Source organism: Australozyma saopauloensis, chromosome 4 (assembly GCF_035610405.1).
Source record: "Australozyma saopauloensis chromosome 4, complete sequence".
NCBI classification, from domain to species: Eukaryota; Fungi; Ascomycota; class Pichiomycetes; order Serinales; family Metschnikowiaceae; genus Australozyma; species Australozyma saopauloensis.
This window is the reverse complement of record NC_086134.1, coordinates 1,460,699-1,478,462: the sequence shown is the minus strand read 5'-3', so window position 1 is coordinate 1,478,462 and position 17,764 is coordinate 1,460,699. Positions and strand designations below refer to the sequence as shown.

The window sequence follows — 17,764 nt, the reverse complement described above, 5'->3', positions numbered from 1 at the left end:
ACCAAAATTCTCAACAATCAATGGATGCAAAACCTTCAGTTGCATACATGCTCCCCCTGCCAACAACTCTCTGTACGATTAGTAGCAGGCTGTAAGCAGCCACAGATAACCAACAGTTGGTCCACATACAAGACCGGACTCGGACTTTATTCGTATAAGCTAATCGGCCCATTCTATCTTGCAGCGCCGCGCAAAGAATCTGCACTGCTTCCATGGGCCCCTGGATCGTTTAGCCTCATATCAGCCAACACCAGAACCTTAGCTAGACGCAGTAATTGACTGCAATTAGAAGAGACAACCAGCAAAATTCATCAATGAAAAATTGAGGCCTATCTCTTCAAAAACCGTTTCTCAAGCCAACAAAAAAAAATCGTTCTCCATAAATCGTTCTACTTGCTTCTTTGACACTTCTCACCCAACAAGTCTCTTTATCGCATACCTTCAGCACCCTGGACCACACATGCACCAAACCAATTCCTGCAGTCGCCTCTCCTATCACTAAACGAACTTCGATTCGTATCCAAAAACTATAAGAGGAGCAGGAATTCCCGCATGTATAATTATTCAAGCCACACACCAAGAACCGCCTTTTTTCCATCCCTGTTCTACCGTTTGCACCCATCTCTCCCCCAAAAAGCCATCCTGCAGCATACCGCCGTTAGCCTGCACGCCCCTCCAGTTTTTCGCTCACCAAAACCCATCACACAACTTATATAGGGTCAAGGCCGCCACTTTATATTTGCGCCCAACAAACTATTTCAGCCCTGCAACTTTTCTGCTGCAGACTATTTATATATCGCCCATCTCCCGCTACCTTCCCGGCTTCTTATTCTATTTCCACCACCCGCTACCTATTATTCAATCTCAAAAAGCAATATGTTCAGACTTCTTACGCCAAACTCCCAGGGTCTCCGTAATGTGTTGCTCCGTAACGTCAACAAAAATCATACTGGTCTCAAGCTTGCCGGTCCTAACGGTACCGTTGATCTCCAGAAGGATTATCAGATCAGAAACAACTCCACGCTAAAGAGCCAGGATGCGTTTGTGAAACAGAAAAACTATGTCCTCGCGGACCAGACCGCCATTGGTGACGCCAACACTTTTGACCAGCTCCTCAGATCTGCCAGACACCACAGAAAACAACGCTCAAAGGTCAATGAGCCTTTGACCAGAACCATCCAGTCCTTGTCAGATATGTTCAAAGATGACAGTATCAAGGAACACTTGTCGTCGCTGAACATCGGCCAATATGCTTCGCTCTTGAACGATGCTGTGTTCCGCAACCGTTTCTCTCGTCTTTCCAGCCACAGTAATAGAGACTCTGACTCCTACAACAGCAACAACGTCAACAACGACATCATGCTCAAAGAGGCCATCTTGAACTTGATGGACAATGTCAGTTCAGGTCAGATTAAGGGCGCTATTGACCCAGAGACCGTCAAGAACTTGCTTCTTTCCATGTGTCAATACAAGGCCTGGCCTGAGATCGTCAACTTCTGGGAAAACGGTGTCAACGACGAGAACTTGAGTCAACTCTTCCTTAGTGAAAAGATCTTGGCTGCTGTGTTACCCGTCGCTTTCGACGAGCAAAGATACTCTTATGATCAAATCATTAAGTTGTACGACACAAACGTCAAAGACAAGAACAATGTAGACCCAGACCTTGTGGTGTCCATTGGTAAGATTGCGCTTAAGAGCGAGGATTACACTCGTGCTTTGGATGCCATGGAGAGCTTGTTAAAAGTGTACGAGGCTGACCCCACCAGTCTCCGCGTCTTAAAGAACCTAAGCGAATTGCATCTCTCATTCATTGGTTTCAGTAAGGACTTGAATATCGCCACTCACTTCTTCAACAAGGTTATCGAGCATGAGTTGCCTTATGAGGCTCCACTTAAGGCGCCTCATGTTGCATCTCTCCTAGAAAACCTCATGGCCAACAACGAGAGCTACGAGACCATCTACGATGTCTGGAGAAAGACTGCGGATTTCTACACCAAGGATAAGTTCCAGCAATCCGCCATTAACTCCAGATACTCCATCTTGAACAATAAATTCTTGTCGATCTTCTTCCAGCTTCATCCATCCTTGACAGAGGAATCGCACTCTGAATTGAAAAAGCTCATCGCCACTTACTCTAATGTCAAAGACATTGACGAATATTTCTTGAATACCTTGATTTCCAATTACAGTTGGGGAGACAAGACTGTCTTCTTGCAGTTGTTAGAACTCTACCAGATCCACGACATCGCAAGCACCCCTGTTTCCAACCGTATTGTATTGAAAAAGATGGGTGACATCTCGGACTTCACTGTGCGTGACATCATCGACCGTTGGAACCGCTCTTTGGGCCACCTTGACCAGGCTGGCTACAGATACATTCCTATTGCTGACTGGGCTGCCTTGCGTGACTGCACGATCTTGTCGCGGTTCGGTAAAGAAAGAACAGACGTTTACATGGCAATTTTGGCAGCTTACAAGGACTTTCACCAGGACGGAAAGGCCGTGACCAGATTCGTCAAGACTTGGCTGCACAGCCCCTTGGCTAACACGGTCGCACGGATGGTATCTGAGCCCGAGAGCAACTTTGTTTGTGAAGAGAGCATCAGCATTCCTGAATTCAAAAAGTTGAAGAAAAACGTCAACTACAAGAAACTTGCCAAGGAGTTGAATTAACTGAACACATAATGGAACACGGTACAGACAACATCCAGCACCAACAAACAACCAAAAAAAAACCAAAATGAGCTAATCTGACTCTGATAGAATGAGAACTATCACGTTTCTCTCCGTCCACTACACATTTATGTTCCTCCCTGCAGCTTTTCTATTCACACTAGTCAACTAATATACCCTTCTCTGCAGGGACACAACCTGTTGGACCATGTTATACACATCGCCTACTAGCGCAGCCTGCATGTCAGGAGACTCACCTAGGGTATCAAACTATGGGTGTGTCTTATATTACTGGAAAGACACTTCTCTGTCCTCTAAAATAGGAGGAAAAGGTGATAATTATATAGTAATGGTAATTATGTAAATACACGTGTGCTAATATAATATCAATTAACACCAGTGCCACACGAGCAGTAGAAATTAATATTTTGGTACGTGAGGCTCTCCCGTACCTCCTAAACCTGGTACTGAATATCTTACATTTTTACGAGGCACCTGATCATTAATGAACACCGATTGTAAATTCATTCTGCTAAAATTTTCTTTCGATGAGGTTGCTTTTGTGTAGAGACACTCGAAGATTATTCTTGTGGTACACAGGACATGCCTTCTGGAAATCCACAATTTGCCTTCTTAAAGCATATGGACTAGCAGGATGGAAGGTTGTTATTGCGCCTTAAATATCAGGACGGCCTCCAAAATACTAATGAATACTCGGAATAATTGTTTGGTTTTACTTTGTATTAAGTTTCTTTCCTAGCCGGCTCTGATTTGAATGGCCAAGGAGAACTACAACTCATATTCTAGGTCCAACAAAGGTAGTGTGCAGCCACTTGCGGAATTGTGTTTATTGAAATAAGCTAGCGTGTGAGTGAGTTTCCTAGTAGCCGGGGATCATAAGCAATTGTAAGGGTCAAAGTTGACTCATGTAGAAAATCGTCTTTTGTTCGGCGTATATGAGCGTCTTAGATCATTATTCTTTGGTCCTCGAAAAACTACCACAAATCTAATCCTCCCTAGCATGAACCAGACCATATATAAACGAGTGTGAATTTGAGAGAAGTGCACAAATTATCCACAGATACCTTGAGATCATCACTCGGACTATTTCAATAGGCGTGTGTCAGCGTGTCAAAAAATCAGAAGTCCCATAGCTTCAAGACATTCCAAATCCTGCTAGCGGAACTCAGCACCCGCTTCTTTTTGAGTCTCAATACTATCAGTTTGTGAAGAGGATATTGACGCACACTTCCGTCTTCATTCAAAAAGTCTTCTTTGACCTTCTGGCGTATTACTCGAATTGAAGGGTCTGAAAGTAGCAACAAATCGGATAGAGCGCCGTATATACGCTTAATGCTTAGATCGTGATAACAGACCTTAATATCCAAGAATAGCTGCTGAAACTCTTTCAAAAGCTTTCTCTTGTTCTTTTTGACTCCAGTCGTCTCGATCCTATCTGAAAGACGAAGCTCAGAAGAAATTTCGTCAAATCTCTTTTGACGGCAGATTAATTTCTTTGCTTCGGATTTTGCAAGCGTTTGTGATTTTTTTACGTGTGAATCAACATCTAATAAGCAGTCTTCCAGAACCTGGCGGTGGATGCTCAAAAGATACTCCCCTAAATGTAGTTGTTTCAAAATGTCCTCACATGCATCATAGTTTTTAACAAACTCGGCAGCTGTGTTTGTGTAATCATTGACGACCTGATTCACCTCATCCATTAGTCTAGTGCTTGTCTCCACTGCTTCTCCAACTGCTTCTACACACTGCTCTGTGTTACCATCAAGTTTTATTTCCGGCATTGGGATTTCATCAAGATCATGTATTCGGTGATTCTTCATGATTTCTAAAACATCAAAGAACTCGGAAGCGCATGTTCTCTGAAAATATTCTACCTTATTGTCCCACCATTCCATTGGAAAAAAAACAGGTAAGTGAAGTGAAGAGAAATTCATCTCGGTAACTTCTCCTGGAATAAAATAATACCTTATATAGGGGCTTTGTCATGCTTGACCTTTAGCTACTGCAAACACAACCGTCACAGGGCAGATTAAATGTAGACTATTTTCAATGAAGCTACAGCCAACTTGATCGAAGAATATTGATATAATCTAGCCAATCTATGAATACGATACATTTGAATCAAATCGCACTAGACTCTATTTTATTTTCATAGGGAGTACAAGAAACCGTCTGAAGACTTTCACACTGTCATCGGAAGTCACCGCTTTTCAAGGTCAAATGCTTCTTTATCATCGTATTTTTTGTGTCTTTGAGCCATGTATCTCTCTAAAACATCCTTCACAACCAAAAAACTCTTGTTAGCTTCTTGCACACGATAAAGACGATACTTCATGTACTCTGTCAGCAAAAAAACACCTTTCAATTTTGAATGCGCATGTACGCACGCTTGTCTCAATTCAGATTCAACTACATGTATTTCCGAATTGTCCTCTTGCTTTGATGACTTGAGCTCCTCGGCCTTGACTTTCACCATTTTTTGGGTGTCAAGTAAATCTTTCGCTAACATCTGTACATTTGGCTCCATTAAGCTCAATATCTCCACAAAGTTGGCCTTGACTTCATGTTCTTTCAAAATCTTGTCACTACTTCCTTTCCAACTCTTGGCCAAAACTCTAAAGGCGAAGAGTTCATCTCGCAGCCTAGAGACCGAGTGAATTCTTTGCTTAGGCCAGGTGGCTTCGAAGTAATGAAGGTCTTCAGAATTCAATGTGCTCAAATCGTCTAGGATTTTGGATCCCAACTCGATGAGATCTTCGAAATTCACCGCGTCAGGATCGAGAAGAGCGGAAAGCACCCTCGCTTCTAGTTCAAAAAATTGTTGATCTACGCATCGAGGAAGAAAGGAGCTCATTGTTGAAATAGAGGTATGAAAGTATCAGAATATTGAGCAAACTGAAGAGTTGCATGATGAATAATCTTGCTTCACTCTGGCAGAACAAAACAGTGTTGCATCCTAACAAATAGTACAAGGCGCCAATTTTCACAATGTGATGAAGGGGTTGTGGAAGTTGATTACGCTAGCAATTCGCGACTCAGGATTAGGCTTGAGCCGTCGTGCTCAGTTCCGAAGGCAGTCGTTGCAATTATTGAAGTGTCACGAATTACAAATCAAACAAACATACTTAGAATAAGGCTCAAGGTCGGCGAGAAAAAAAATCTGACGACCGGCGCAAGAATAAAGATATTGGGCATAAAATGCCACAGGTTGAATTCTATTCACCTGCCCGAGTGTCCCTACCAAATAAATCAACCAACCTGAACTATGCGAACTCAATTTAATAATGCAAAAGACAATTGCTTTTCGATGAACTTTGTTAAGCATTCTTAGATTATGCAATTCTAATTGGATCTGGAGCCTGTTAGGGTATTTCCGGGTTTCTAGGGAAATACAGTTCACAGGGATCGTTTAACAAGACCGGTCACGATACTTGCTAATAGTTTGGAAGTATAATAAATGTTATTCTAAATTAGGGTTGTTCGTTTGGATACTTCCAAACGGCCTAGTTATAAGTCGTCAATCGTGTTGTAAGAGGTTCCTATTGAGGCACAATTTCTCCTCCTTCTGGTAAAAAGGGAACCACATTGAAACAGTTCATCTCTTCTCTTTATAGATATACGAGAACCGTATGGGAATGGTTTCTCTTTAGGCCGAAACTCTTCTTTTATGGCTCCGCCTGAACCCTCAGATGGTCCTGATGAGAGTCTGAGGCCACAACAATATCAACTTGGAACAACAAATTCTGTAAGGTATTGGGGTTTTTGCGAAAACAAGACTTTCACCTAGAATTTGCTAGCGAATGATTATTGAAGAAGCGAATAGCTGGCGTGATTCTGCCCAAATCTCATTCTGAAGATCAGATAGGATCTCGAAAAAACTGACAGAAAATAAGGTTGAGTTGCTAAAACCATTATTTTTCAGCTGCTAGATTCTTCAGCGAAACAATTTGGAATTCAAATTCAGATTTTCGGAGGTTTGCAAATTTGTATATGCGTGGGCCTACGTCTTTGTGTTTGTACACATACTTCTTGCAACACCAAGTTGGTTATCCCTAAGAAGAAAACACGACAATTGCAATGCAACAAACTAGTCGAGGTACTCCAAATGAACACGAAGCTCAATTTCAGGGCATTTTCGCTGGAAGAGACGCCAGTGGAGCCTCCGCTGGGAGTGACGCCAGTGGAGCCTCCGCTGGGAGTGACTCTGCTCCTGAGAACACTGATGGGGTCGCCCAACAGCGAGTTAATGATTTGGAAGGAGGTCGCGTGCGTGTGCAAGTGAACATCCACGGACAGTTAATTTTGTGCACTTTAATGATGATTCATATTCTCTGGACCGAATACTTGAACAAAGCAAAGGAAGCTCTTGGTGTGGATGATTACCAACGGTTTTTGGAAAGTATTCAAACTTTCAGATCGGTAGTTTACGATGGACTTACACTGCTTGTCAATTTAAACGATGATACCATGTCGACTATCCGCTTAATGGCAGGGGGCCAATTCATTCCAGCAACTGAGTTCAGAGTCACTTTGCTTCAGAAGTATCAAGAACTCAGGGACAGAGTCAACCGCTTTGCATCAACTGTGTTCCCTGACAATCCTTGGGGTCGTCGGGCGAGTCGCCTTAGGAACAAAGTGATCCGTAAACTTAACGAGGATGCTCAGCTGATAATGTACTACTACGGTTATATGATGCCGCGCTTCAGAGAAATGGCTATTGAGGGACAGAAGTTGAAACCGGGGTTCAAACATGAAAAAACGAATCTCTTCTTCGGTATCTTAGGAACTTTGGCATGGCTTTTCGGAAGTATTCCCTCAGTGTCTGCACTGGAAATGGCTAACGAAACGACGGCTTTTTTCGCAAACATGGCCGTGGTTTATCTGGATCCACTCTTCAAGAATCACAAGTCTTTGCCATGGAAGTATTGGACATCTGCACATAGAGTCTCGGTGTGTCTCAGCTCATGTCTCTCAATACTTTTGTCCATCTATTTGGTGGTTCTCATCTTCAAACCCAGCCTTATCCAAGACCTCCGGCACAAATATAGTGCGGAAAGAAAAGAATCTTATGAAAAGTGGAAGAGTATCAGAGAGTCCCTCAATGAAGCTTGGCCTAAGGACTTATCGAAAGAGGATTTCACCCCGGTCGGCCCTTCTGGGGTTCGGATCGATGGTAGTGACTTGGTGTCTGTTTACAAGGAATTTCTCGCAAGAGTGGAGATCAACACTTGCTGGGTAGAAGTGCGCGCCGAAGAGGTTCTCAGCGACTTTCCGTCAACGAAGAAAAATCAGGCTCCTCCAAGACCCCCAACTCAAGCTCATACCAGGTAACCCTAGGCCTCTCGGAAAAAGTCATGGGCATGTTGCTCATGGCCGATACTTCAGCAGCGGGTCTGCTGATCCTCTATTCTTTTATACCATCGCTTTTTTAAATATTCAAATTATACGCTATTCTTGCTAGTACCAATCTAGTTCAAACGACCGAAACATGTCGTGTTAGCACTTCGTTGAGGAAGAAGTTGGTTGTTGTGGGAAAGAGGGATTGGTGCCTCTGTAAATTGATTGTGTCTCGCACGCCCCGAATTAAAATTTAAAAACTCAAGTGGACGTGTCAGAGTATTTATAAAAAATCGAAACCGAGCTTCTTAGACTTCCATCGTCTTGAATAAAAGCGATCACAATATGTATCCATATTTTTCTGGCTATGCCTGAATACACTTTACAATAAAGGCGGCTGTGGTAGATTATTCTTGCGGTAGTCTCAAAGAAATACCACTCAAAATCAGCCCACTAGAAATACACATAAATGGTTACGAAATAAAATTTGTGGTGATGCAATCTTTTTGTGTTTTTTCTTGTAAAATTGAGTGGCAACTCACTGTCAACATCGCTCACATAATGGTGGTCAGTAGGAGATTATACTAAATGAATATTCAGAAACAATGACGGTTGCGAGATTGAGACAATCGTAGTTATTAACATCAAGTAAGAAATTTACGTTGACGCATTGGGAAATGCTCATTGTCAACTCCGATCTGTTTTTGGCGAAATGTTTTTGAGTAGTATACAGCGAGGAATTCCCATCTAGCACATCGCCTTGATTCCTGTTTGATTTATTCAATCTCTAAATAATTCAGTATCATGACACATAAACCGCAGAAGGTGTATGTCCACAACTTTGCCAATTGTAGTAAGCACATCAGTTGAGGCTCCGGATACCAGGAGCCACAATGGTAATTCTCAATCAGGTCAATTCTCGATGCTTCTCATGAAATTGGCTGGATTAGAGACAATTATCAAATAGCTCTTGTCCGTCTACTTCGTTCATGAACTGGCCATGGAGAGACGATCAACAGCCAGAGCCGCTGATCGTTAATCTCTATAAAGAGGTGGACCAGCCTCTAGGGTGTTTATAACTCGATAAGTTAAACTTTGTTGACAGTTATAGCCTAGAAATAGAATCCAGCTACGCTAAACTGCTCACACGAGCAGCTTCGAGTAAAGAGTTAAAAGACTGGTGAACTGGGCAATAAAGCAGAATGGACTCGTTGCAAAAGCCTCTCAAAAGCTTCCAGCTCTCAGACGGGCCAATGACTACCTATCTGAGTGTAAGTGCAAGGAGTTTCACTGGGTATTAAACAATTACCGACCATTTAAAATCTACAGATGTCCAACGCCAATCACCTAGTGTTTTGAAATATGCGTCAATAGAACACGAATTACACCGACTCAGATGAGGTCAATCATGCGATACTTTACAGCGGCCTCCACTTAAATAACACATAACGCCTAGCTTCCGGCCACAGCCCTGGCTCCAGCCCAGAGACTTCTCCGTCAATTGCCTCATTTACCCTTCAAGCAAGCCCCTTATCTTTCCGCGAAACCTTCTCCATTGCCTTCAATCGATCCTGCCCAGATTTGGTGTTTTGTTGTTGTGCCTGGAGCCGTTTCTCAGCAGCCACTGCAGCAGCTTCTCGGGAATCATCACCCGTACGTGGAACTGTTTTTTCGTTGCTGGCATTTTTTCTACTTTGAAGCGACTGACTCGGTTGAGAACTTGTTTTTGTGGGTGATTTAGAAACACAAGAGCCCATGGTAGTAATGGTAATTCTCGAATTTAAATATGATTATTTCTAAAATAGTGAAGGAAGGTGAAGTTTTGGAAAACTGGAAAATATGAATACCGTAGAAGGGTCGAAGGAATGTGGTACGCGATTGAGGAATGAGTATCTAAGTATAAGAGATATATGGAGGTTATGTTGGACCATGTTATATACATCGCCTACTCGCGCAGCCTGCATGTCAGGATGGATCAGACTCATCTAAGATATCAAACTATAGGTGTGTCTTATATTGATGGAAAGACACTTCTCTGTCCTCTAAAATAAAGTCAAATTGTGATAATTATTTATTAATGGTAATTATGGAATTACACGTGATCTAACATCATCATGTTAGTTCACATTCCGCTCGTAAGGAATGTGTGCATAACGTTGGTACGTGAGGCTCAAAACTCCCGTACCTCAGAAACCTGGTATTCAAATTATACAGGTTCCAACACACTTCAGTTTTTGAATGTTATTTCGGGGCGTGCGGGACGCAATCAAACTCTACATACAGAGGCACCAATCCCTCTTTTCTATAACTACCAAATTCTTCCTCAACGAAATGCTAACACGGCATGCTTCGGTCGTTTGAACTGAATTGGTACTAGCAAGAATAGCATATAATTAGAATATTAAGAAGAGCGATGGTATAAAAGAATAGAGGATCAGCAGACCCGCTGCTGAAGTATCGGTCATGAGCCAACATGCCCAGGACTCTTTCCAAGAGGCCTAGGGCTACCTGGTATGAGTTTGAGTTGGGGGTCTTGGAGGAGCCTGATTTCTCAATGTTGACGGATAGTCGCTGAGAATTTCATCGGCAGGCACTTCTACCCAACAAGTAGTGACCTCCACTCTTGCGGCAAGAGCATTGTAAGCAGACTCCAAATTACCCTTAATCTCAATTGCAGAACTGTGGACCGGGGTGAAATCCTCCTTCGAGAAGTCCTTAGGCCATACTCCGTCGAGGGACGCTCTGATGCGAGTCCATTTTCTAAACGCTTGTCCTCTTTCCAAACTATATGAAGTTCGGAGGTCTTGAATAAGGCTGGGTTTGAAGATGCGAACCACCAAATAGATGAACAAAAGTATTGAGAGACATGAGCTGAAGCCCACCGAGACTTTATTTGCAGATGCCCAATACTTCCATGGCAAAGACTTGTGATTCTTGAAGAGTGGATCCAGATAAACCACGGCCATGTTTGCGAAAAAAGCCGTCGTTTCGGTGGCCATTTCCAGTACAGACACAGAAGGAATACTTCCGAAAAGCCATGCCAAAGTTCCTAAGAGACCGAGGAAGATATCCATTTTTGCATGTGCAAACCCCAGACTAAACTTCAGTCTCTCAATAGCCATGTCCCAGAAGCACGGCATCATATGACTGTAGTAGTACACTATCAGTTGAGCATCCTCGTTAAATATACGGATCACTTCATCCCTGAGGCCACTCGCCTGACGACCCCAAGGATTGGCAGGGAACACAGTTAATGCAAAGCTGTTAATCTTATACCTGAGATCTTGATAGTGCTGAAGCAAATCGGCTGTGTACTCAGCTGATGGGATGAATGGGCCGAGTGCCATAGAGCGGATAGTCGACATAGTATTCTTGTCTAAAGTGACAAGCAGTTGAAATCCACTGAAAACCACCGATCTGAAAGGTTCAATAACCTCCTTAAACCGTTCATAATCATGCCTTTCAGTAAGAGCTCCCTTTGCTTTGATCAAATAATTATCCCAGAAAACCTGAATGAACATGAACGTCATCACAATTAACTGTCCGTGGATATTCACTTGCACACGCTTGAGACCTTCTTCCAAATCATTAACTCGCTGTTGGGCGACCCCATCAGTGTTCTCAGGAGCAGAGTCACTCCCAGCGGAGGCTCCACTGGCGTCTCTTCCAGCGAAAATGCCCTGAAATTGAGCTTCGTGTTCATTTGGAGTACCTCGACTAGTTTGTTGCATTGCAATTGTCGTGTTTTCTTCTTAGGGATAACCAACTTGGTGTTGCAAGAAGTATGTGTACAAACACAAAGACGTAGGCCCACGCATATACAAATTTGCAAACCTCCGAAAATCTGAATTTGAATTCCAAATTGTTTCGCTGAAGAATCTAGCAGCTGAAAAATAATGGTTTTAGCAACTCAACCTTATTTTCTGTCAGTTTTTTCGAGATCCTATCTGATCTTCAGAATGAGATTTGGGCAGAATCACGCCAGCTATTCGCTTCTTCAATAATCATTCGCTAGCAAATTCTAGGTGAAAGTCTTGTTTTCGCAAAAACCCCAATACCTTACAGAATTTGTTGTTGCAAGTAGATTTTGTTGTGGCCTCGGACTCTCATCAGCACCATGTGAGGGTTCAGGCGGAGCCGTAAGACCATAAGAGAAGAATCTCGGCCTAGAGAGAAAACCTCTTCCATACGGTTCTCGTATATCCTTAAATCGAAGGGACAGTGCTTTCTGAAAAAACTATCTCAATTCGGTTCCCGTATTTCCAAAATGAGAGGTTGTGCCTAGAGAGGAAACTTTTACAATACGGTTCACGTCTATACAACTAGGCTCTTTATAATCTTCAGGCATATCTTGGAATAATACTTTTGATTATACTTTCAAAGTATTAGCAAGCACCGTGACTTCTCTTGGTATACGACCTTATTTATTGTATCTACCCATACACCCGAAAACATCCTATTAGACCACAGATCGAATTCGAAGTACATCTCTCGAGAAAGCTTAACAAAGTTCATCGAAAAGCAATTGTCTTTTGCATTATTCAATTGAGTTCGCATAGTTCAGGTTGTTTGATTTATTTGGTAGGAACACTCAGGCAGGTGAATAGAATTTAACCAGTGGCATTTTATGTCCAATATCTTTATTCTTGCACCGGTCATCAAATTCTATTTCCCGCCGACCTTGAGCCTTATCCTAAGTATGTTTGTTTAATGTGTACTTCGTAGATACATCAATAATTGCAACGACTGCCTTCGGGACCGAGCTCGACAGCTCAAGCCTAATCCTGAGTCGCGAATTGCTAGCGTAATCAAATTTCACAGCTCCTTCATTCTATCGTGGAAATTGGCGCCTTGTACTATTAATTTGTTAGGCTGCAGCACTGTTTGATTCTGCCAGAATGAAGCAAGATTATTCATCATGCAACTCTTCAGTTTGCTCAATATTCTGATACTCTCATACCACGATTTCAAAAATGAGTTCCCATTTTCCTCGATGCGTAGATAAACGATTGCTTGAACTAGAAGCTAGGGTGCTTTCCGCTCTTCTTGATCCTGACGCAGTGAATTTCGAAGATCTCATCGTGTTGGGATCCAAAATCCTACACTATTGGAAAAAATTGAATTCTAAAGACTTATATTATGTAGAGAACACCTGGCCTAAGCAAAGAAATGATATGGTCTTCAGGCTGCAAGACGAACTGTTCGCCTTTAATGCTTTGTTCAAGGTTACGCAAGGAAGTAGTGACCAGATTTTGGAAAAAAATAAAGTCAAGGTCAACTTAGTAGGGCTATTGAGCTCAATGGAGCCAATTGTACAGAAATTAGCGAATGATTTACGTGACACCCAAAAAATGGTGAAACTCAAGGCGGAGGAGCTCAAGCCATCGGAGCAAGAGTACAGTTCGGAGATTCAAGCAGTAGAATCTGAATTGAGAGAAGCATGCGTACATGCGCATTCAAAATTGAAAGGAATTTATTTGCTGCTAGAGTACATGAAATATCTTCTTCATCGTGTGCGAGAAGCTAACAAGAGTTTTTTGGTTGTGAAGGATGTTTTAGAGGAATACATGGCTCAGAAACACAAAACATAAGATGATAAAGAAGCATTTTGAAACAAGACCTTCAACAGCAGTGACTTTCGATCACAGTGTGAAAGTCTTTGGACGGTTCCTTCTGGTATACGATAGAGCCTAGTGAGATGTGATTCGAATATATCGTTTTCATAGGTTGTCTAGATCGAATCAATTCTGTTAGGTAGACGTTAGAATGCTTACGTCAGCTGACCAAATTAGGAAGTCTCGATCTGGAGCACGGTTGTTAGGTGTACCAGGTAGGTGTAAACCGACCTGCGACGCCTAGCTGAAGGGTCACAGATTGGGATGCTAGTAATTCTCGTATATAAAAGGGAGGCTTCGCCCGCCCGTTTGTGTCAGAAGTCAATCACTATCTACTCTTTTCTAAGTAATAAATCAGTTAAACTATCAGTAACCTAACAAATTCTCTTTAATCAAGTTGGCTGTAGAGGTATTGAAATTATTCTACATTTAATCTGCCCTGTGACGTCTGTGTTTGCAATATCCAAAATTCAAGCATGACAAAGCCTCTATAACAGGTATTATTTTACTTAAAGAGTAGATACCAAATTTTATCTCTTCACTTCAGCTGACTTTTTTTTCTTTCCAATGAACTGGTGGTACGATATGGTAGAATATTTTCAAAGCACATGCACTTCCGAATTCTTTGATATTTCAGAAATCCTAAAGAAAGACCGAATACACGAGCGTAATGAACAACAGTTTCCGGTAATGAAAGTCGATGGTAACACGCAGCAGTGTGTAGAAGCAGTCGGAGAAGCAGTGGAGATAAGCACTAGACTAATGGATGAAGTGAGCCAGGTCATCAACGATTACACAAATAACGCCGCCGAGTTTGTTAAGAACTACGATGCATGCGATGACATTTTGAAAGAACTAAATTTGGGAGGGTATCTCTTGAGTATTCACCGCCAAGTTCTTGAAGACTGCTTGGTAGACCTTGATTCAGACAAAAAAAAAAACACGCACTTGCAAAATCTGAGGCAAAAAAATTGATATGTTTTCAAACGAGGTTTGACAAAGTTTCTTCTGAGCTTCGTTTTTCGTATAGGATCGAGACAACTGGATTCAAAAAGAACAAGAGAAAGCTTTTGAAAGAATTTCAGCAGCTATTTCTAAATGTTAAGGTCTGGCTTCACGATCTAAGCATTAAGATTTCATACACCGCTCTATCCCATGTGTTGGCAACCACAGACCCTTCAATTCGAGTAATACGCCAGAAGGTCAAAGAAGACTTTTTGAATGAAGACGGAAGTATGCGTCAATATCCTCTTCACAAACTGATAGTATTGAGACTCAAAAAGAAGCGGGTGCTGAGTTCCACTAGCAGGATTTGGGACGTCTTGAAGCTATGGAACTTCTGGTTTTTTGACACGCTTACACACGCCTATTGAAATAGTCCGAGTGATGATCTCAAGGTATCTGTGGATAATTTGTGCACTTCTCTCAAATTCACACTCGTTTATATATGGTCTGGTTCATGCTAGGGAGGATTAGATTTGTGGTAGTTTTTCGAGGACCAAAGAATAATGATCTAAGACGCTCATATACGCCGAACAAAAGACGATTTTCTACATGAGTCAACTTTGACCCTTACAATTGCTTATGATCCCCGGCTACTAGGAAACTCACTCACACGCTAGCTTATTTCAATAAACACAATTCCGCAAGTGGCTGCACACTACCTTTGTTGGACCTAGAATATGAGTTGTAGTTCTCCTTGGCCATTCAAATCAGAGCCGGCTAGGAAAGAAACTTAATACAAAGTAAAACCAAACAATTATTCCGAGTATTCATTAGTATTTTGGAGGCCGTCCTGATATTTAAGGCGCAATAACAACCTTCCATCCTGCTAGTCCATATGCTTTAAGAAGGCAATTTGTGGATTTCCAGAAGGCATGTCCTGTTTACCACAAGAATAATCTTTGAGTGTCTCTACACAAAAGCAACCTCATCGAAAGAAAATCTTAGCAGAATGAATTTACAATTGGTGTTCATTGATGATCAGTTATCTCGTGAATAGACACATCTTTCTGCAGAAAATTGCACCCAATTGGATTCACAGAATGATACTGATGGCTAATGAAGAAAACTAAATTTGCGTATGACTGAGCCCTCGATTTCCTCTAAATTCGCTCACAACATCACATTTTCAAATGATTCAGAGTAAGGTTGGTAGAAAGCGTGACAGAAGTCAGAGATTACATCTTTCTCGGCATGGCATCGAACATGAATGAACCCTTGTATAATCTAAAGTTACGATTTTCATTCTTTGATTCTCTAGAAACACAAGTTATAAAGTTTCCTGGAAATTGTACATGCGTACCTGTTGGTATGTGCAACTACCTGACCAGTGAAGGCTTTCCAAATCGTTCAAATCTATACAGAAAAAAAAAGCAAATTACCGTTCTTCTCCTTTTCCAAGGATATCTCTCTTATGCCTTTCTTCGTCTTTTCCAGTCATGTTGATTTCCCCAGATTCTCGCGCTCAATCACATATTCCCTTATGCATAACCGTATTCTACTAGAATCAACGATATGGGCAAGAAAGTTAACTTAAAGTATGTATCGCACCACCAAAACGTCACTGAATCAATCGAAATTGTCTAAGTATACTGACCATAGCTCTGTGGTGGCTTTGCGCACCGAGGCAGACGACAATCTCCCTCAAATCTTCGCCAAACTCGGTTATGACCAGGATTTCTCGCTTGTAGACACCAAGTTGGCCCTTGGGTACCTGACTGTGGCAATTGCTGGATTTCTCTACTACTTAGAGAAGAACTACAAGTTTCATGACACGAAATTGGTCATCGGAGGGGCCATTTTTGTGTACTGTGTGATTTGCGGTGTAATGTTGTTCCTCTCTAAGGGATCCCAGTATAAAAATAACAAGTACATTGGCGTGAAAAACGGCAAGAAAATTGCTGTTTTCACTCTGACGGAATCTGCTTTCAGTCCGGTTTATCAGGTGAAGGTTGTGTTCGGAGAGAACTATGAGTCGCCGGTCGAGACAGAAATTCCTTTTACCAAAGTGTTTGACAATTTTGGGTTCTTGAATGAAACTGAGTTCCAGGCGCATTTGGAAAAACTTGTGGCGAAGAAGAACCAGTGAGTGGTAGTGTTGATAAATGTAATATACGATGAAGGCCGGAGGAGTCCTAGAAACAAAACCGCAGCTTTTGTCTGCTGCAAAATGTATTGCAAGCGTACGCAATTTTCCAGTTAATTGATTTCATTGCCTCGAATTGGGCATTAGAGAGAGTTTGCTATCGCTTTTGCCCTTGATTCTTTCACTTCCTTCCAACAATCTATGAAATTTATTTAGAAGTTTCACTCCTCAGAGTGTATAAGTAGGACAATTGTCTTTGAAACATTCATTGTGCTTCATCTCCAATCTTCTCATCCATTTGAGAGATCCAACGAGCGAGCCGTTGAAAATAAATAGGCATTACCTTGACAAAAGGTAAAAAATTGGCATAAAATGGTTCACACAATACGCCCTCCTCGCCTGCGGCAATTTTCTGAACGATCTGCTGAGCCAATCGTTTATGGTCTACCAACGGCGCGAAGAAAAGGCGACTTGGCGAGACATCACGAAACATCTCCGTCGTTAGTTGGCCTGGCAAAACAAGGAGCGTTGTTATATTATCGAATGGTCGCATTTCCTCTGCAAAACACTCGTGTGCTTGTATAGATGCTGCCTTTGAAGCAGAGTATGCCAGGAGATTCTTTGGACCCAAAGTTCCTAGAATTGAAGACACATTAACTAAACTTAATCTTTTGTCTGATGGTATCTGTAAATGGCGAGAAGTTACCTCTCTCATAATGTGAATGGGTGCAAAAAAGTTCACTTCGAAAACCTTCCGGATTGTGGAATCTGAAACATTAAGGACAGACCCACTGCCCCGAATTCCCGCATTATTAACGACCACAGATAAGTTTCTTCCATCGAGACTGGAATAGATATGATCTAGAGACATACTTAAAGCTTCTGGTGACGCTAGATCACACTCCACAAATTTAACTTTATCACAGAGCATAGTAGGAGGCCTCTGTACATCCAAAATATATATTGCCCCCAAATTTTGTGTTTCTAGTAGCAGTTTGACAATCTCCACCCCCAACCCATTCAGCCCACC

The 17,764-nt window shown here is 42.0% G+C and overlaps 5 protein-coding genes across 5 annotated transcripts; 3 read left to right on the top strand and 2 right to left on the bottom strand.

The window, feature by feature from the left end:
• Positions 1 to 876: 876 nt before the first annotated feature.
• PUMCH_003681 (uncharacterized protein) lies at positions 877 to 2,673 on the top strand (the record flags this gene model as incomplete). Its single annotated transcript, XM_063022641.1, has 1 exon — positions 877 to 2,673. One exon carries the CDS (start codon positions 877 to 879, stop codon positions 2,671 to 2,673), a length of 1,797 nt encoding a protein of 598 aa, XP_062878711.1.
• A 4,098-nt stretch (positions 2,674 to 6,771) lies between these two features.
• Positions 6,772 to 8,025, top strand: PUMCH_003680 (uncharacterized protein; the record flags this gene model as incomplete). The annotated part of the gene is made up of 1 exon (XM_063022640.1): positions 6,772 to 8,025. The coding sequence occupies one exon, from the start codon at positions 6,772 to 6,774 to the stop codon at positions 8,023 to 8,025; it is 1,254 nt and encodes a 417-aa protein (XP_062878710.1).
• A 2,510-nt stretch (positions 8,026 to 10,535) lies between these two features.
• Positions 10,536 to 11,762, bottom strand: PUMCH_003679 (uncharacterized protein; the record flags this gene model as incomplete). Its single annotated transcript, XM_063022639.1, has 1 exon — positions 10,536 to 11,762. The coding sequence occupies one exon, from the start codon at positions 11,760 to 11,762 to the stop codon at positions 10,536 to 10,538; it is 1,227 nt and encodes a 408-aa protein (XP_062878709.1).
• Positions 11,763 to 16,188: 4,426 nt separating this feature from the next.
• On the top strand, positions 16,189 to 16,737 carry PUMCH_003678 (uncharacterized protein; the record flags this gene model as incomplete). The annotated part of the gene is made up of 1 exon (XM_063022638.1): positions 16,189 to 16,737. One exon carries the CDS (start codon positions 16,189 to 16,191, stop codon positions 16,735 to 16,737), a length of 549 nt encoding a protein of 182 aa, XP_062878708.1.
• A 262-nt stretch (positions 16,738 to 16,999) lies between these two features.
• On the bottom strand, positions 17,000 to 17,665 carry PUMCH_003677 (uncharacterized protein; the record flags this gene model as incomplete). Its single annotated transcript, XM_063022637.1, has 1 exon — positions 17,000 to 17,665. The coding sequence occupies one exon, from the start codon at positions 17,663 to 17,665 to the stop codon at positions 17,000 to 17,002; it is 666 nt and encodes a 221-aa protein (XP_062878707.1).
• Positions 17,666 to 17,764: the final 99 nt, after the last annotated feature.